The 20,390-nt window shown below is 47.7% G+C and overlaps 1 protein-coding gene across 3 annotated transcripts in view; it reads right to left on the reverse strand.

Moving 5' to 3' along the window:
• The window catches only part of GRIA1 (glutamate receptor, ionotropic, AMPA 1), a 121,668-nt gene extending 102,086 nt beyond the window's left edge, over positions 1 to 19,582 (reverse strand). For 2 of the 3 annotated variants that reach the window (XM_010181808.1, XM_010181807.1), the window contains exons 1-2: positions 19,337 to 19,582; positions 17,044 to 17,181 (exon numbers count right to left, since the gene is read on the reverse strand). In XM_010181808.1, coding sequence (XP_010180110.1) covers positions 17,044 to 17,181; positions 19,337 to 19,418 — 220 coding nt within the window. In that variant the 5' untranslated portion in view covers positions 19,419 to 19,582. The remainder of the gene's footprint in view (positions 1 to 17,043; positions 17,182 to 19,336) is intronic. The other variant, XM_010181809.1, reaches the window with a different exon arrangement.
• Positions 19,583 to 20,390: the final 808 nt, after the last annotated feature.

The raw sequence follows: 20,390 nt of genomic DNA on the forward strand, positions 1-20,390 counted from the left end.
CATCTTTCTGTCCATCACCACCTTGTGGCTCCTTCCAAGCCATCCCACAAGCATCTCTGCACCGTCTGCATCTCTGCATCTCTGCAGCTCACACCCGCAGCTATGGGCTAAACAACCTCTGTTCTTCACTCCCAGGCTGCTGTCCCTCTGTGATTTCCCTTCATGTCCTGCCCCAAAACAGCCCCTGCCATAGCTCCTGCCCCACAGCTCTGCCCTCACCACTTGCTCCTCAGCCTTCCTCTCCTCATGGCCCAGAGAAGCTGCACTGAGACAGGAGTGCATTTTGCCACAGCAAAATTCGCCGTGCGGGTCTGGATCTGCTTCACCTGCAGGTGAACTCAGCTCCCCAAAACTGGGAGACTGCTGTCCTCAGCCAGACTTCAGCATCTCAGCCTAATCAAGAGCTTGTTCTCCCTGACAGCCTCTAATCACCAGCTAGCCAGTTTACCAAGGGAAAATTCTTATCCTTTCTGCTAGAATTCGTTTTTATGACACCTACCATAAGAGATTTAAAAAAATTAGGCATTAAAATGGTTTATAGAGGGTATTTTTATAATCCACTAAGCTGTTTTCCATTTCCACTGATATGACATCTCTCAGCTATAATTTATAAATGCCATCAGTTAACAGGCACAGAATCTTATCCTCCGATTTCTCCTCTCATACACTTTTGCCATTTAAATTTTTTGTTAAATCTTTGCTGTGCTGCTAAATCCAGAGAGATTTGGTCATAGCTGGGGGGAAGAAAAAAAAAAAGAAAAAGTTTAAGTAGCTAATTAGTGTCACTGGATTTGGGGCATTCTATCATGAGAGAATATAGAGGAAGCATGTCCTCAATAAATATTTTGGGCATTCAAACAAGGCCTCCACCCTTCCCCCCTACACAGGAATCTCGAATATCCTCAGAAAATAAAAAGTTTTAAAGGCAGTAAGTGGTTGCTTTCCCCTCTAGGGATGATGGGGATATCCTATCAGGAATATTGACTTTCCACTGTATCTGACTGCCCCCATGGCTATTTTTGTTATTGATTGCAACTCAGAAGGGAGTCGCTCTGGGAAGCGTCACTGCATGTGCTATGGTCCAACTTGGAGACACCTTGAGAGAAAGCATTTATTTACAGCCCTCCTAAAATTCCTACATGGTTAGCACCACAATGCCTAACAATAATTATAATTCTTGCAGTAGTTGAGACATTTTCTCCTTTTCTCTGCCAAGCTCAGACTGGAAAACTCCAGGCCTCGCTGCAATCCATGCTACTAAATCACAGCAGGGAAAGCAAAACAGAACATACATTTATTTGCAATATCTCCAGCATATCTACCTTGGGTCTGCTGGGAAACTTGTATCTTTTGGTTATGGAAGATCCTGACTTGGAAGAAGCAAACTCAGAAGAATTGATTTTCTGTTGCTTTAATGTGGGCATGAAGACATCTCCTTGACTCTGTCTAGGTTAAGGGTGGTTCATGGTCTTCCCAGGGACTGGACAGATGACTCAAAGGCCTGGTACATTTCCACTCACAACCAGTGAAACACTTTGGGTAATCATGAGAGGGAAGTGCCCTCAAACTGCCTTACTTAGCTGGAGTGGAAAGGAAGCCTGCAAGACATGCAGAGGGAGCAAGCCACTTGCCCCCTAGATTTTTATTTAATGAAGACCTAATTCTACTGGGGTGTTAGGCTTGGCTAAAATAAGTAGAGGAATCAGAGCCTTTTAACCTTTTTTTTTTTTGTAAGGAAGTTTGTCTACAGAAGAAAGGCTTCGCTCAATTGAGACTTATTGATAATCTTTCTTCAGGCCTTGAAGACCGAAAGGGAAAATTACAGGCACATTGGCAGAGCTGAATGGAAAAGCTTCACCCAGCTGAGGTTGCCCGGTGCTACACAAAAGTGAAATCAAGAGAAGCCATCCTTCTCCATGCAGGGGCTCGTATTTTATATGCATCTCTGTGTATTTCCTCCCATCGGGAGATTAAATGCTTCCCTGCGGGCAGTGGGGGAGAAGGAGAGCTGTTGCAATCCCTCCTCTTCCTAAGTGGCTTCATCACCTCAGCGTACATCCCCAGCACCACATGTGTCCCATCTCTGGCAAGGCAGCGTGGTGCGAAGGGTGTCAGCCAAGCTGGCCACCCGTACAAGCCAAACCCCAGCACCACGTTTGGGGAGGAAGATAGAGATTGAGGGATGCAAGTGAATCATGCTCTTGTCACTTGGGAAGTGGAGATGAATGAGCCTGCACTGCCGATGTGAAGGACATTTTCCTGCTGTAATAATATCAATGGGAGAGCAGATCGTGAATAATACGAACTGTGGCCATGCAGCAAGGCCCCGTGGCACTTCCACTTTGTCGAGCTGCTTCATGGCAAAGTCTGCTTGGGGGTAAATGCTCCTGAGGATCCTGCATGCAGAGGGAGTCTCTGTTCATCCACTCCAGCATCTACATGGCCTTTACCCATATGTTGTTTGGCACTTCCATGAGAGGAGGAATAGTTCCCCCATTCTTTCCCAGACATCATCCCCTGCTGCTCATGTGCCAGCAGGCACGGGAGAGCTCTGGGTACCCAACAGACGGCTGTCCCCGCTTGCCAGGAATCTGTGGACCCTCTCAAGTGGGGGTCAGATTCCTCAGGAAGAGCAAGGGCTGTAAACATGAGCCTAAGCAAGAAAATGGGGCCAGAAATGCAAAGCCATGTCCTGTCCCATGGGCAAGTACACTCTCCATTTATTTATCAACCCTGAAATGCACATCCCCCCTTCCCAGCCCTTTCCAGCTAAACAGACTCTGCAGAATCAGAGCGGGCTCCGGATATGCCCAGCTTTGGTGGTACATCAGCAACGCCAGCCCTTCCCACTCACCGCCATCCAGTCTCACTTAAAAAAGGCAAAAAACAGCCAACAGGATAGGAAAGTGCTCAAAAAAACCCAAAATGTAATGTTCTCCCTAAAGCCACCCTTCTGTGCAGTCCTGCACACAAGAGAAAGGAAAGCTACCGACACAGGCAAGGTCTCAAAGGCACAAGGAGGTCATCTGAGGTTTGAAGTCAAAGTCTCTGTTAACGTTAGGACATGTCTGAAAAGGGATTAGATTCCTTGCAGAAAAGTAATTGGATTCCTTTCAGAAAAGCCTACACAGCCCAACACATCAGGTGCTGCTCTTTCAGGACCTCAGCTTTGTCTGTTTTCATGCTGGTGCCTTCAGTAACTGCACGGCCCCACGATCAGAGCGATGGGACATAGGATCAGAGGAGGCATCTCACTGCACGCTTTAGCTGCTGTCTGTGGATGGGGCCAAACTGCAACAAATGTTGATTTAAAGAACACATTAGAGGCTGCCTCTAATGCACTTGTCACAAGCCTTCAACTCCCATTTATCATCTCTAGCTGATTCTACAACTTGCCTAAAACTCAATTATCTTTTTTTTTTCTCAAGACACCCTTGTCGAGATTTTTTTTTTTTACCACTGATGTCTTAGTGTATCTCCTTGCACATTTTCCTTCCTTTCATTTCTTGAGAAAACAAATGCCACAAAGAGAGCTCCTCAGTCATCTGATCTTTGCAGGAGATTCCTCTGATGAACCAGAAAACAAGGTGTGAGACCGCTACAAGATCCCAATCTCATAGCAAAACCTCTCTCTGAGAGAGATGAGGACCTGGGGAAGGGCATCAGCTCCCACTCGAGGTGTCCTACAGCACCACATCAAGCCAGGCCAGAGAGCAGGAGCTGAATGCAGCAACGCAAGCTCCGAACCCTCCACCATGGCACAGCCAGGCTGGGAGCACCAACACTTTCCCTTTCCTTTGTCCACTCAAGTGTGGCAGAGCCGGAAACAGCCAGAGATGGGGTGAGTGCTCCTGGCTCCCCCATACACGAGCAGGAGAAAAGTGGACCATGGGAGCAACCCTGTCCTACTGCCCATCGGGTTTTAGCTGCCATCAGAGCCTGCTCTGCAGCAGACAGCAGCATCACTGCAGAAGAGCAGAAACGCACCCCTTCCATGAAAAAAAATATCACTGAGCTATAATCCTGCTTTTGGCTTGTTCTTTCATCAACAAAAATGGCTTGGATTAAATAAAAGTAAAAATCCATTAATCCTGTTTGCTACATTCGAACCAGACCCACAGGAACACTTAGTATCACTCAGAACACACTACATCACATTTAGGTGCTGATGCTCTTGGAAGAATCAGTAAACATTGAAATGCCTTTAAAGATCTGAATTTTGGTGGTTTCAAGCCTAAGCTAACAATCAGGACCCCATATATTTGGGAAACAAATGTAATGGTGAAACACTGCTGTGAGAGCTTACTAAACTAAACAGGAAGACGCAACAGGTGAACAGCAGGAACCGTGACAGCCATGAGATGGTCATGACATCCGAAGTGTGGGGTTTGCAACAGCTACAGGCACAGACAGGAGCAGAACAGCCAAGAGGAAAACTCTGCTGCAGGGAAGACAAGAACGAGCAAAAATCAGGGTGGAGCATCACGTTGCTGGGCAAAATCTGCAGGAAAGGTAAAGGCAGTGGTGATGGGATCACAGACTGCAAAAACCCCTCGAGCGCCTTTGGATCTTTCTTGAGAAAGGGCTTGATCCGCAATCCAGAAAACCGATAGTGCAGAGTCAAGTATGCATAGCCCTGATTTCCCTTCACAGTGAAAGGATGTTTAAAAAACAAACCAAAATTAAGACAAACGCTGGCTTTGCTTAGAATAATTCATGAGTGCAAATTAAATGAAGAAAGGTTAAACCCCATCACTGAACTAAACATTAAAAACAAGAAAAATAGCTGCAGCGGGTCACAGTGCTCCATCGCCTGGGGGCATCCCATCTCCAGTCCAGGCAGCACATCCTGCCATCTCTCCTGATGACAGCAAATTCCCTTGCAGCAAGTTAGGAGCCCAGGATTTTAAGCAGCCAGGAGATAACAGCAACCAAAACTGCCAGGGTGAGCTCACAGCTGCTGCAAGGAGCAAAATTAGCATGGGCTTTCTCTGCTCTCTATAGCAAAGGAGGTTTGGATTTGGAGTGCCCACATTGGACCACTCAACACCTGTACAGGAGACCCCATGGGACTCTTGCCCACTGCATTGGGCAAAATGATAGGGAAGCGCCCTTTGGCAGAGCCACTTTGACTGCAGGTCAGGGGATAGAGGGACTTGTTTGGGGCCACAGCATGCCCCCCCCACAGCCCCTTTCCCACATGAACGGGTTGGCATGGCAGAGGAAACAGCGCAGCACTGAAACAGCCCAAAATCCAGGCCAGGCAGCAGCAAGTGCTGCTGTGGGTGGGATATCACATGTGGCAGAATTAACCTGCCTGAAGCTCCACGTAGGGGTTTTACACAAAGGGGCTAGAATAGCCTCTTAACCGTCCCTTAATCAGTATTTTGGACACAAAGACAGAAGTAAAAAGCCTTCATGTATCTTTATGAATTTTTCAGAGCAGGGATGCTCTTGGACTTTTCACAAGAAAGAATGAATCTGCTGCACAGCCCTCTCTCCGGGCAGTGGTATCCATGGACTGCTCCAGCTGAACTGGGGAAAAAAGATATCCAAGTAAGGAAGGAGATTTGTTCCCAAAGACAGACTCACTGCTGGACTCCAGGTGCCAACTCATAAAGCAAATTCTTTCAGTCTCACACAACATCTTTAAGAAATGATAGATTGCACTGGCACAGAGGAAACTGTATGCTCCCTGATAATAAATGAGTTGTTAGCAGAGGTAGCAGACTCCCAGGTCCATTTGTGATCCAAAGGGTTTACAGCTGCTTCCCATTTTCGCAATGCCAAAACCACAGAAGACGCAGACAGCGAGGGCCGGGTAGGCAGCCTCCTGCGCCTGGCTGCTTGCTGCTCTCCCGTGGCTGAAGGGAGACTGTCAAGTGCGATTTCCTTTTGATGGAGCCTTTTTTGGATGTAAATTTGGTGTTGTTCAAAGTGAATAATTGGCTGCATTGGCTGCAGACAGGGATAGCCAGGAAAAACACTGCAAATCTTGACCCTGCGTGCTACACCTCTGCACTGCTGGACATGAAGCATCCTGCAGCACCAGCATCCGTAGTCCTACAGCAACGCTCCTCATTCCTCGGGCTGAAGCCTCCGCACAGCTTGACTAACCAAGACAAACACCTGAATGCACATCGCTTTCACAGTCCTCTGAGGTGGCTGTCAAATGGCAGTCAGAGTCCAGGACCAGAGCAGGGTGGGATTTCATCTCTCTGGGATATTCAGGTGTGTTTTGGGTCTGATTTGGCTAAAGGATGCTACTTCAGAAATTACTTTTTTTTCAGGCCAAACAGCATTTGTAAAAGAAAAAACAAAGCTTACGAGATTGTTTGTTCCAGTGCCATGCAGGGCTTAGCTGTGCTCTTCCTATTAGAGCTAGTGGGGATTGCTCAGTCAAGTCCCTGGGTGCTATTTTGAAAATGCTACAGTTAGCGTCTGAAGACATCCCTCCCCTGACGATACCGACTCGATGGTCCCCCAGAGCCTACTCCTAGGGAAAGGCAATATCAGCCAGGAGCGCATCGACAGAAGGAGGGAGAAAAGAGATCTACTTAAAGGCAGCAAGAGCAAACCCAGGCACTGCAAACACTACTGCCAGCAGCAAGCCCATGAAAAGTGGGAAACAGAAGAGGCGAAGGGGATGAGAGCACACCTCAGGACAACAGCAGACCCCTGCCCTTGAGGGGCCACTGTGGTGCCATACCAAAATACAGAAGGTGAACCTGAGAAGAGCAGTTTCTCTGCCATGAACATATGTTTTCTTCACTTCTTAGCAATACATCAGAACAGCACAACTGCGAACTGCCTGTTTGCAATGTGCTGCCTGCTCTTATCAAAGCCTTTACAGGCTGCTCGCAAAGAGAGCAGGAAAGCGCTTGGCACTGCTGAGGTATCACCTTCAGCAGAGCATTGAGGAATTAGCAGAAGGACATGATACTGCAGACACTTTGGCTTGGATTCAGCTCACCTACCTCCCAAGGTCTCATGGTAAGCTGTCTAAGCCACGTTTGTCACCCTGGCTTCCCGTATTGACAAGGGAGATAAGCGGGCAGCTCTGAAGGGCAATTCTTCCCTTGCTAAGATGGGTATCTGAAACAGTTCAAAAGGATCGCTCACTGGAGAGCTCTCTGCTGATTACAGCGGTAACCTTGATGAGTAGCTTAGATGATGGCAACTAATCCTTAGCCAGAAAAGTTGGAGGGGACAAATTCCCTTCTTCATGCTTTAAGGATCTCCTGCTTAGGGAAGCTGCAGAGGCATGTAAGCAAGGACATGGCACAGGAGCCCTGAGTCAAGCTTGGGCTTGGTCCTTCCCCTCTCTTCCTCTGTCCCTCCACAGACATCTGGCAAAGCAGAACTGACTTGATGAGCATGCAATCCTGCTGCTTTACCTGGCATTTCACAGAGGAAGGAAAAGTTTAACTAGGGGATAGAGTATCTAGGATTTGTACTGAGGATGCATGGAAAGACTTCACTTGAGAACAAGCTTTGCTGGGCTAAAGATCCCCAAGAAAAGAAGTTTGGGAATGGTCTCTTAACTCACAGCTGTTATCTGAGATGGTGTGTGCTGGTTTTCCCACCTCTGTTAAGCCTCACTAAAACTTTGGCGATGCTTGAATGAGTTTTCTCTTTGACAGAGCAAGCCTGTACCCCAAACCAGTACCAGTTACTCCAGAACAAGAGGTGATACGGGCTTTTTGGGGAGTGCTCATCTCTGAAGCTGTGTGTTTGCTCTGGGAGCAGGGATGAGAATGCAGGAGGTATCTCACCTCCTACCTGGAGGCTACACAGTGAACTCACTGCCCCCTAATTATTAGCACATAATCATGGGCATGCCTGGGAACACGAAGAGTTGGTTTTCTCATCTGTGGGAGGCTGCAAATGTTGTCCTCCTGCAAGCTCCATGTGGGTCTCTGTGGGTTCAGGAGAGGTGCTGCTCCCTCTGAGGTCTCTGCTGAGTCTGGCACACGAGGCTGCTAAGGTGGAGGATGTTATGATATAGATGACTCAATGTTAGAAATCTGCCTAAGTTCATCCACACACTTCTTGCAGGTTCCCAAACAAGTGACGACTCTTAACGCCTGTCAGCCTGGGTTAATCCAGGTCCCAGCCTCCAGCAAGGCTCTGCTCTCCCCAGAACCTCTCCTTTTGCTGTCCCCACAAGAGAAGAGCATGGGGACTCACAGGCTGCCATCCCCAGACCTCAGAGCTGCAGACAGTGGGTTTTGGTTGGTACAGCCGTAACGAGCTGAGCAGAAAAGACCCCAGAACAAGGACAGGCTGGAAGACTGAATTAATTCTGATTAAATCCATGAAACGTACTCAGCTCTGCCTTTGCTTGGGATGAACTAGGAACAGCTGCTGTGCCTGACTGTTTTTCTGGGACAGTGAACTGGAAACGGCATCACTGCACCGCAGCTTGCTTCCCTGTCCTTGCCTGCAAAAGCAACGTCCCCTCAGCCCCTTCCCCCACCACAGCGTATGTGGTTTGGCTTTCTATTAGTTCCTTTGGTAGTTCATTAAAGACATTAATCACCTTCTGCACAAAGACATTTCTCCTCAACTCCCTGCAGGCCAGGCCTCTTTCTCAGCTGTGGCTCTGCCGGCTGCTTCAGCCCTTTGCAGACCCAGAGCAGGCAGCCCAGACCTGCCCCAATTTCCCCACTAGACACCTATCAGGTAGTCATCCCTAAGCCTCCCCTGTCACACGTGCTCTGACAAGAGCCACCTTTCCAGCAAACCTTCACCCCATCGTGCTCTAAATCTCCTGTATTTGTTGTCTCCCTTTTCCCTGGCCAAACGGTCCCATCTCAGGACCAACACACAGCACACTCATGTGCATCACACAATAAGCCAGATATAAATGGCACATGTTTATTATGTACTAAGTATGCTGTGCAAGGCTGACTGAGGGGAAAGCACAGTGACACGCTAGGACTGTCACAGCAGCAGCAAGAGGGCTGCAGGCTGTGTTAAACATGCTGGCAGTTTGCAATAACCACCCCATGCAGGGCACTCCCCGCCCTGAGCACCGAGGTTTGGCTCTGCAGCAGCTGCACCAAGGAAGATGGGGGTCAGGAGCGAACTGAGCCATGGTGCTGCCCAGGTGGGACACACCAGCAGGCTCCAGCTCATATCTGGGCAGGAGGAAAAGCCCTCAGAAAGCAAAACCTCCTCTGGCTTAGGTAAGGGCTGAAAAGGGACTCTGGCTCTGGCACGTCCATGGCCCCTCTAGAGCTGCTGCCTGTTCCCTGTCCCATGCCGGGTCTCCTGACTCAGTGTTTCTCCATCCTTGCGTGCTCTCTGTTGGACTTGGCTCTCCTGTGCTCTCCCCAGGAGCTCCTACACCTGCTGGGAATGTTTTTTCAGCTGCTCACCTGCCAGAATAGCAACACCATCCTCCTTTTCATGGATGGCACCGAATGGGGTGTGGGTGCTGCATGGAAGGAAAGCTGACAAGGCTCAGGGCACTCGGGGGATATCAGCAGGCCAGTGGGAGGAAAACCACATCTGAATCAGTGTAGTCACAGATGTCTTTTGCTCCTTGAAGCTTACTGCTGGCAAAGATCAAAGCAAAGTGTTTGGGAGGGTGGGGAGGTGAGAAATAGCCCTCCTTTTCATGTGAGATCCTTCCACTCTGCACCCAGATTACCCACAGCAGCTTCTGTGTCTCTCCTCCGACCCTCCAGCCCTCAACCTTTCATCTCCCTCCCACTTCATCTCTATTAGCATGGTTACAAGACCTCGCTTATTAAATCAAAGCCAAGACTCCTATAGCATACAGAGCAATGCAGACACTTTTGCTATATCCACATGAGAATCCTGCCATCAGTTGTTTGTTGCATCTCAATCTTAGACATCGGTTGTTTTCTTTTGCACTCCTCCACTCTGTCAAAAACAAATACAATCAAAGAATGAAAAGACCCTCTTGAAGAAGCCAAGATATAGCAATTTGTAGCTGTTACTCGCCTCTTTGTTGCCTCTCACTGCTGCTTCCTTAAGGGATCAATCAGTCCTGCGATGCATAAGCACATCCCCTCCTGAACAGCAGCCCTGGATGAGGGCTGGCAAGAGTGGGGTTTGCAGATAACAGGGAAGATAACTGGTATACATTAAAAAAAAGAATAACATTGCCGGAGGATTTTTTGTTCTCTTGTGTTGTGATAGTGCATGTTTTTTTTAAGAATGCCCCATAGGGAACAAGTGGGTCTGGCAGCTAAAGGGCAGCATGAGAAAATCAACTAGAGACTCGTTACTGTGTAAGCTAATGAGCGATCAGGTCAGCAGGTGAGCAGGGAACAGTTTCTGCTGGATAGCATGCTGTTATTATTCTAATAATTCCGTATTACTTTGAAATAGTTTTGGGTTTTTGGCTGGAATGATGGTAGATTACTAATGGCTTGGTTCAGCCCTTCTTCTGCATCTTATCTTGCCCAATACCTGACTTACTCAGGAGTCCTTGTAACCTCCTGAAGTACATCCCAGGATCTACCAGACTTTTCACAGGGGAAAACATTGCCCAGTTTCAGTCCTACATAACTAAAAGCAGAGAAGCAAAACCCCATCTCTCTTTAAAGGAAAGCAGTTGACATAAATACATCTTTATCTTCAGACTTGTGTTAATACCGCACTCGGGAGATTTTGGATCTGCAGAATATTAAAGTCTCCCTGACTTATTGCCTCTTTAAGGAATGTGTTGATTTTGTGTTTGCTCTGAGCTCCACGTGTTACTGAAGCTAACCGGGACCAGTTCCATTTCTACGGGCAGAGAGCTGCTGCTCTGGGGCCTAACCCTATTAAGGGAAATGTAAACGTGTACATCTAAAAATTCCCAGTGGAGTTTTGGAAGGGAACAGTGCAAGCTTCCCCACGCAGCCTTCCTTGCAGCCATGTGAAGATTTCCACTCTCACCTTGCTAATATGCCAAAAAATAAATCCTGTGTGTTTCTGGCTTAGTAGGATCCCTATTCACATGAAAAAGCTTTATTTTTAGAGAAGAAAGGATAAGCTGTGAGTGAAAACTGTGACTGTCACACAATGGACAGGTCTGGCCTCTGCTGCTCACTCTCTCTCAAATCCCTTCTCTGCCTGCTGCACAGCCCAAATTCTACTTCTGCACTCTTTTTATCTTGCCACCAATGAGTATTTGGGTCCCTTTCCAGATGAGCAGATAAGATTTGCAGGTGTGAAATTCCCCTTATCTCCCCTCTGATTTTTCCTAATTGTGTCATACCAGCTTTTCTGCCCAGGTACTGTTCCCTGCAGCCCAAGATAAAATACCACATATATAAAAATAGCCATGCAGAGAATAACTGCCCCCATGCCCTTTGGAGAGAAATGGACACACAGGAGTGGGGGAAACCCGTTCCTGATGCCCGATGTGCGGTGCCAGCCTCTCGGCAGGGCTGCCTTCACCAAATGATGGTGGAGCCCCTTCAATGTCCCTGCTGATGATATTGGCCCACGTTCACCCATGGCTCTGCGTGCCCAGATCCGTGAAGGCAGACACAGCCTGCCCTGTCCTGGCAGTCGAGGCTGAGGAAATGGCTCAGCACTCTTGTTTTAAATGCTTTTCTTTCTTGGGGACAGCATATGGGACAAGTTCCCACCTCCTTCAGCAGCTGCTGTGCCTTCTGAGCACCCGGTACCCACCTCAGACCCCCTGCAAGAGACCTTGGACACAGGAGGCTATGTCACCTCCAGGACCCGCTCCCTCCTTCTTGGCACGATTTCACCCATCAGCACCCTCCTCAAGGCTGGACCTGACTCTGTAAGGTGCTGGCATCTCACTGAACAAACATGCAATTACTAGAAAGCTACAGCACATCCCTGCCAGAAACTGAGCATCCTTAACCTCAATTTGATCTAACGTGAATTGATGCTCTGTGATTCATCTGCCTGCATCACATCTTTTCCTATTACAAAATCCAAGGAGATGTATTTCCTTGTAGTACCTATGTTGCATTAATCAGACTGCATCTGATCATTAAATCCGTGTTTCTGTTGGCTTAACTCACATTAAATAGTCATAGCCAGCATCCTGAGCTCTGCAGGGAGAAAAAAAATCCCAAGGCATTTGCATGAGATTTCTGACACTGTGAAAACGAAAACAAGTCTACCAGCACCACAATGATTACATACTATTACAGGGCTGGGCTTGTTTAGATTATGAAAGTTTAATTACAAAAATTGCATTTTAATTGATTGCTGCTGGAATAATTACAGCAACACCTTTCCAAGAACTGGCGACCATCCTATGTTTGTCAACAAAGAAGCTTCCTTTAAATTCAGCACACAATAATTGTTTCATTAAGGCAAACTTAGATCCTCGTTTGAGAATATTCAAATGTTTGCCTATTCCTTCCTGTCTCTGAGAGGTAATTTAAGAGATAAAAAGCAATCTCCAGAAATACTCTATATGTGTAAGTATCCAAGAAAAAAAAGCAATACTTCATTTTATAGCTGATCTGGATCTAAGCTTGCTGCTATTGATAAGAACATAAGCACAGAGTGAGCGATCATTACAAATCCCTCTCTAATTGGTGCTGGGAGGCCTTCATGAAATATGAACAGACTCCAGACTACATCTTCATTTTCTAATATGCAGAACAGATTCAACTGTTGATATTCCAGCAGCACCCACAGCCTGTACTCAGTATGAGGACCCCACAGTAACTGTAGCTGGGCACACATCGAAGAAAAGGGATAAATAATTCATTGCTTTTCAGTCTCTTTACAAGTTTTCTCGCAGCTGCAAAATCCTGCTGCTGTCCTGTGCAGACCTCCGTGTTTCAGGACTGCAGCTCCTGAGTGTCCCTGCTCCACAGCCCCACATGCACGCAAGGTGATGGCTGCACCAGCAAAGCTATAGGGCTCAGTGCTGCACAGAGGGGTTTTTCAGTCACTGGTCATCTCTGCAAAGTGGCCTGAGTTTTGCAGGGACAGATTTACTGAGCGGGTGACTCACCTTGTTCGAGCACCGCTCAGCAGGGCATGACCTCCAGGGGAACCGACAGGGAAATCTGCTGCTGAGCCATCGCCTTCCCCGGGCAGCGAGAGCAACCACCACCGCCTGCCTGACGCTGCCGGGGCTCACCTGGGGACTCCGGCTAGGGGCCAAAAGCAGGAGTCTCTGCACCACAAACTAAATAAAGCTTTAGAGCTGAGGCTGAAGCAACTCATATGCCCTGAGATGCCAGGCTATGCACAGGATAGGGATGTGCGTTGCATGTGCATGAATGGAGGTTGAGACAAATAATAAGAGAAAACTATTCCCAGCACTGGTTGTTTCAAGTAAGCAGCCTCTCATCCGTTTACTACCAACAGGACATGGTGTTCGTGTCCACCATGGAGTTCCTAAGGACAGGAATTTGTATCTTTCCCCCAAGCTGCAGCCCCACTGTGTCCTCAGATCTGGCACAGAGCACCCCTCTTCCCACACCTCTCAGCTGTGGCCTGCAGCATCCCCTGCCATGTCAGGTCAGTCACGGCAAAACCCAGCACAGCAGAGTTCGCTGGCTACTGCTTTGGGGCTGTAAAGCCCTTTTCCAATTATGGCTGAAGACAGAACCTGCGAACATGTCTTTAGAGCTGATCAGAAGGGTTCTGCTCTGGTACTCCAGCAGGCAAACCCTTCAGCTCTGCCATCATTATATCACCTCTATAGTCTCCTGGCACTGCTATGTACTTCTGCTGAAGGAAGGACTCTCAACTCGCTTTACCCCTAAACAATTGCCTTGGCCTTCGAACAAACAACACAGAAATATAAAGTCTCCTAACCTTTAGTTAAGAACTCTCAAAGTGGCAGGTGTGTATTTTCATATTGGTAAGCCACACCACGCACCCAGCTGCAAACACAGAGCCTGTTCATTGCCATCTATTTTGTGGGATGGAACAAATTCAGCAAGTTATTTCAGTTACTGAAATGAGCCCGTGTTTCAGTGATGCAACAACATTAGCACCAACCACACACGTGAAATATGAGATTATCGCACATTGTATCTACTACCTATTTTTGTTTTCTTAATTAATTACGGTTTGCTTAAAAATCATAAGCTACTGACACATTTTGCACAGGGACCACAGGACCCGGAGGTGGACGTTGTCCCACACAGAGGTATTCATAATCACTGTGTAAAGCCCAAAACTGGAAGCATCAGAAATAGGGAATTTATTGCTGAGCTGTCACAGCAACAGCCCAGCAACAACAGCAGCCTACTGGTATTTTACAGATTTATCACTTTCATGGATATTATGGTTACCAATTTATGATCATCACTAGCACATCATTAACGGCTCCCTATCACTGTCACCTGCGCACAAAGAGCTGCATCTCGCGCTGTAAATTCACCCGCTGTCACACCGGAGCTTGCTCATCCTAACTAGCAAGCAGAGATATGTCAGGCAGAGGTAGACAGTGTCACAGTTGATGCCGAGATCCAATTTGCATACCATCTCCTTAGACAGGGCGCTGTCATTTTGCTGCAGTTCATCCCGCCACTTCAGCATCACCCCGCAAGCTGCCCAAGAAGGTTTTCTGCTTCTGCCGTCACCACTGATTCTTAATATATATTCTGTATTTTGAATGATGCCGATTCAGGCACTTGCCATAAGGGCTACATTTAGCACATGAGGCTGGATCCTAGCACGAGGCAGGACTTGCCATAGGGTTGAGACCTATTTGGTCTCCCTCAGATACCCTGGTGGAGACCCTGCGAGGGGCAGCACCAGGTTTACATGGTCCAGACACCTTTGGCTAAACCATCAGAGAAACAGGCAATGCCAGTGATGAGGAAACGCTGTGTTCTCTATCTCCATGGGAACAAAAGCTGATACTTTTAACTGGTAGCAGGGCCAGGCTTTTCTCAGAAGATAAGGACCACTGCGTGGGCAGGGTTTTTATTCTCTGTAAATAAACAGATCTTTCTGATGATATTTAATCTTGGCAACTGGGAAGGGAATTTGCTGGAAGATGAGGAAGGAGATAATTCCTGGCAAAAGTTTCATTCTAGCCCTAGAGTACTAAAACCAGGTCTCCCAACAGCTTGGGGTATTTGGGGTTGGGCTTCTTTTTATCCCCCTAGGGTATACAGAATAACACATTCTTTTGTGTTTGCAAAACAAATGCTGCCTTTCCATAGTCTGGAGGAACTTAGGAAGTTTTTAATTATAAGAAAAGAAAAATGAGGACAAGTAAAGTTGAACTGTGTGGAGTGCTGTGCTGGTCTGATCTAGGACAATGTGCCCTACATAGAGCTCAAATATAACATCCTTTGGGAGGCTTGTCTTGCTTCCATTCAGCTTTTGTGAGACCACCCCCGCCCCCGTGGTACTAATGACAGATCTCTGAGGCAGAACTGGTATCGTGGTCTCGCTATCAATGCTGATGCTGTAAACAAAACCATTAGCGGCAGGCGTAGAGAGGGAGGGAACACTGCACGGAGAGAGAATTTATTCTAGTGATATTCTTGCAGTTTCTGCTTTCTTCCTGCTATCAGCACTGAAATAGCTCATCCCCAGCCACAGTCAGCAACTCTACCCCAGGTGGGTGATGCTTTCACTTGATAGATACAAGGTCTGCCTTTTTTCTTCTATTTGTCTAGTTTTTCTGCCAAGGAAGTGCCATTGCACTGAGCTGAAACAGTTGCTCTTCCTTGATGGAAACCTTGTAGTTGACAAATAGAGGGACATTAAAGGAAATAGAAAATCTTTAGATGTGTCATTAGATACTCCATTGAAAGTGTGGCCAAACTGTCACTTCTCTCTCCCACATCGTACTGGTCAGGAAATCCCCGCAATTCTGTATTTGCAAACCCTCCAACAGAAAAAATTAACTTTAAAAAAATAATTTCTTTTTCTCCAAAGAATCTTATTAATTCTCCTCCTTTCCACTCCTGGTTGTTTTTGCAGGAAAGTGCTTTTCCCTTTTGTATATTTCTTATTAGAGAGAACAGTTTGTGTCCACCTCTACCCACTCTCCACATGACTGAACTGCAGGGAGGATGTTTCGGTGAATCAAAAGGATACTACAGACGCGAGCCAACAACACTCCAACAGGCACTAAAAGTGAAGGGCTCCTCCAGTCCCTCCTGACAGTCCTCATGCACACACACAGAGTGAAAGCAGCGTCTGACACCAGGTCAAACTGAGAAATTCTTTGCGCATCTCATTCCGGTGGCGGGAGCACCTCATGCACAGCACCACTCGGTCCAAGGGAAGCAAATGCTGCAACAGCCCCTACGGCAACCACAGGGCTATCTCATGGTTTTTGTTCTCCTCTGGTTCCCTCCGGTCTTATTTGTTGCTGCTAGTCTTGGCAATACTGAGCAAGCCAGTTTTCTCCTTTCCCAACTAGATCATATAACAAAACAGCACAGCTAACGTGCTGTGTATTAGCAGGGTATAGATACACCCCAGGATCGACTCTGTGGGGCAGATTCAGCCTTTAATACTTGTTTCTAGAGCCAGTGATTTTGCTGGTACTTGAATCTCGAACTTTCTTACCTCTCTGTCATCATTAGGCATGCACCTTACTGTGGATCTGGACTCCACTTGCACCAAGCTGCTGTACTCTGCTAGGTCTTTCTTAAATTACAAGGACAGATGGATAAACTGGGGCTGGAGAAGAAGCTGTTCACACTAAATAGACACTTCTGTGCAGCCTGTGGGCGGAAAGGGGTGTCTTTGTTGTACATCAAGGCTACAGGAAATATGGGAATGAAATCTCAATATAATGAGATGGGCAGGGGTTAGAGGAATGAGAGGAAATGAATTATTGGGGGGAATTATACCACTTTGGAAGCAAGAAAAGAGAAAGTACAAGACATACTGAATAACTGCAGCACCACCTCACTCCTATGTCTTAGCACAAACCCAAATGATTCAGAAATGCTCTGCCCATGTGTTTGGGATTGCCTTGCATGGACCCTAAAGGAGTAGCATGTTTGGAGCAAGATGTCTCTTATTTCAGACCCAATAAACCACCAGTCAGGAATAAAGAAACCAAAGTAAGAGAGCACAGCAAAAGCTGTTACTTACAGGTGTATGTCATTTCAAAGCTGTCGCTAATGTTCACAATGTCGATCTGGGGAAGGAGCTTTGGAGGTTCCGTGAGCTGAGACAACGCAAACCTAAAAGCCGCATGTTCCTGGGACTGTTGATTAGGAAATAACCCCCCTGGGGAGAAAAACAGAACAAGAAGAAAGGTTTTAAGTCACTTGTATTGGTAACCTCTTCAGTCCAAAATACTCCTGAAAGCAGAGGCTGCAGCTCTCAAGCCCAGAGAGTGTCTCTATGCTCTGAAATCCTCCAGCACACAAGACCCGGGGGTTTCGTGCCTGCTGCGGACAGGCTGGGAGCAGAAAACCTTTCCAGCCTGTGCATTATATAAGGCCTGAATCACACATGGGAGCCTGATGCATCCCTGGGCCTGACAGCCTGTGGGGTTGGGATCAACCATGGGGTTTGGCTCTACCTCCTCACCACCTGTAACTTTAAGACGCATGGAGGTGCTGTCAATGTTACCTTTAAAAAGAAGAAATGAGAGTCTTTTTTCCTCCTCCTCTCACTTGTAATTAGGCTCAGCTTAAACCCCGCTAAGAGGAGGGGTTTGCTCCAGAAGGGGTGCAGGGTTCCCCCCACACTATGGGACCCCAGGGTATGGGGCAGCCTGGCCCGAGAGGAGCAGCTCTGGGTGGATGGGGATGGGGCTTCGAGAGCAGCAGCAATGTGAGCCCCATGGTGAAACACCTGCTGCTACCAAAGTCTGGTGCATGGAAAAGCCCTACATTTAACAGGCAACAGTGGCCAAACTCAAAGAAGGCAGGAAATCAAAAGCTTGATCCTCAAAGTGATTGACCTGAGCAGAAGTACAGACAAGCCCAGAATCATGGGGTGATATAAAAAGGATGGGAACTGGGACCAAACTGGCCCTGGACTCTGAGCCTTTCTCCCCACATGCACCTGGAACCAAGCGCTGCAATAACGCGGCCCTAGGAAAAGTTTCCTGCTGCTCCCCCAGCAGGAAACTCAGCTTGTGGCAGATCCCTTCACAGCCTCCAGAAAAATATGATTAAATTCAGACTGCCTTGTAATCTATACACATTTAAGGAGAGCACTCTTATTGTCATTATACCAATTTGGGGAAAAAAAACACTTGGTGAGCAGGTAGAATTAAAATAAAGAAGCAGAAAGTCTCAAAGCCCATCTGCCTGGGCAGATTGCTTGGGGAAGAAATAAATATGCAAGGACCTGCTATCCACAGCACTTTGCACATCGTTAATATAGCAGGCATCTCCTCGTTGTGTGGAAAAGGCTATTTGTGCATGAATATATCCCCTCTCAAACCCCCCCTCCCTTCCTCCCACTCCACAGCCTAATCGTGGGTGTCAGAGGAATAAGATGCTAGTAGCCGAGTTAAGCTATCATATGCGTTTGTTGAAAGGGAAAAAAATCTGGGATATTGCACAGATTTGGGGTAAAGGGGAGGCAGGAAGAGAGAGAAACAGGGATGCAGCATCAGCAGCAATAAAAGCACCGATTGTGCAGCTGGACTCAGGCAGGAGTTGTCTGAACTTGGTGGATTAGGAATTGATTGGCATTGTAAAGAGAAGGGAGGTAGGAAAGAAAACCGGCATGCAGGGGAAGAGAATCTGGGACCTGGTTACCAATCATCATCAGCAAAGATCAATGGGGGAGTAATAATAAACCTGGGGAGGGAGGCAGGGAGGGAGAGGAGCACTGAGAAGTTACAGGAAGGGAGGAAGGAATCAAACAGGCGCTGCTGGTACGCAGGGGAAGCAAGTAGCATGCAATGAAAAGAGACTTCAATGGAAAATCTTCCTCCAATAGCTCTGCCCTTATTCTTTAACAACAACAACAGAGAGCGCCTGTTTGTTACCTCTCGTCCCAGTTACCTACAGATGAGAGCATCCTCACAAAAAATGTATCATGCAACCGCTGATTTTGCAAATGCAGCAACGCACAATGGCAGCCCAGGCATTTCTCAGAGCAAGAAACCGATATTTTTTTTCCCGTGCTTCCTCCATTTCAGAGGCACTTTTCTCCCTCTGTGTTGGTGTGTGTGCAGGCATTTATTCCCAATCTTCCCCTCCCCCAAAGCCAGATTGATACATCTCTGCTCTTGCAAAGCGGGTACCAACACACAAATCCAGCCCTCGCCGGTCACCCCCTCACTCCCTCACACACAAACACACACATTTTGCCTTTGCAAGCAAATGAACGGGTCAGTTTTCCCCCACCTCCCCCTCCACCCCTACCCACTTGCCGGGGGGACCATCACTCCCAAACAGCCCCAAAGCACCACACTCACCTATCTGGATATTGTTGGGGAAATTGGCCCCTAACACCGCCCCTAGGAAACTGGTGCAGAAGAAGGCAAAAATGTGCTGCATATTCCCTTTTGCATTGGCGAAAAAGAAGCCCAGTTCCAAGCATAGATTTGATTTTTCCCCCGCTCTGCTCTCTTTAGCCGCCTCTCTCTCGCCTCCCCTCCGCTGCGCCTTCAGGGTCGCGCCTCTCCCTCGCTCGGCATCCAGCGCGGAGACTGCTGCTCGCACCGCCTGGCAGCGGGATTAACTGAGCCCCGGGAGAAAGCGAGCGAGCCCGCTCCTCATCCACAGCCCTCCCCCGCCACACACACCACACACACACGCACACACCAGCCGCTTCCACCCAGCTCAGTCCCCTTCTCGCAGTTGGAGCTCAACAGCTGGGTACCGCATCCTCCCCTCGCCCCGGCAGCTTCCACCCCCGAGGGGGTCCTGGTTGGGGTCTCTAAGGGTAATTCCTGCCTACCCCTAAATTCCTGGCTTTCCCCCTCAACTTCTCTTGGTAGGAGCTGGGAGGAACCTGCAAATCAGTAGGTGGCAAACTCCTCTAGAGAAAGGGCTTCAAGTCCTCTGCCTCTGATCCATCACTTCCTGACCTGGGCTCTCACCCTTGGGTCCAGGAGTTGAACAGAGCAGCCCCTAGGCTGATCATTACAGCTCATTGGGATAACAAAGAGGGTTGCAGTCTGCAAATCTGACTTGGAAGGACGGATTTCAAAGCAACTGACAACAGAGATCCCAAAGGACGAAAACATTCTTGTTGATTTTTCCTGCCCATCTTTAACCTATGAGACATTTCACCCCTGTGCTTGATGTGGAGGAATTTGTGTTCACCAGCACCAGCAGATAGAGCAGGATTCCAAAATAAGGGGGGAACTTTAGCCTGGATCACTACAGGAGCTGTTCTGTGGCAGTTCTAGTGATGATGAAGCTTATTTGACCATAAGCAGCTTTGCTCAAGAACAAAAGGGAAAAAATTCAGTAAGAGTAACAATAATAAAAACCAGCTCCTAGATGTAACTTGGGATTTAAACA

Source organism: Mesitornis unicolor, unplaced genomic scaffold (assembly GCF_000695765.1).
Source record: "Mesitornis unicolor isolate BGI_N332 unplaced genomic scaffold, ASM69576v1 scaffold10913, whole genome shotgun sequence".
In the NCBI taxonomy this organism is placed as follows: domain Eukaryota; kingdom Metazoa; phylum Chordata; class Aves; order Mesitornithiformes; family Mesitornithidae; genus Mesitornis; species Mesitornis unicolor.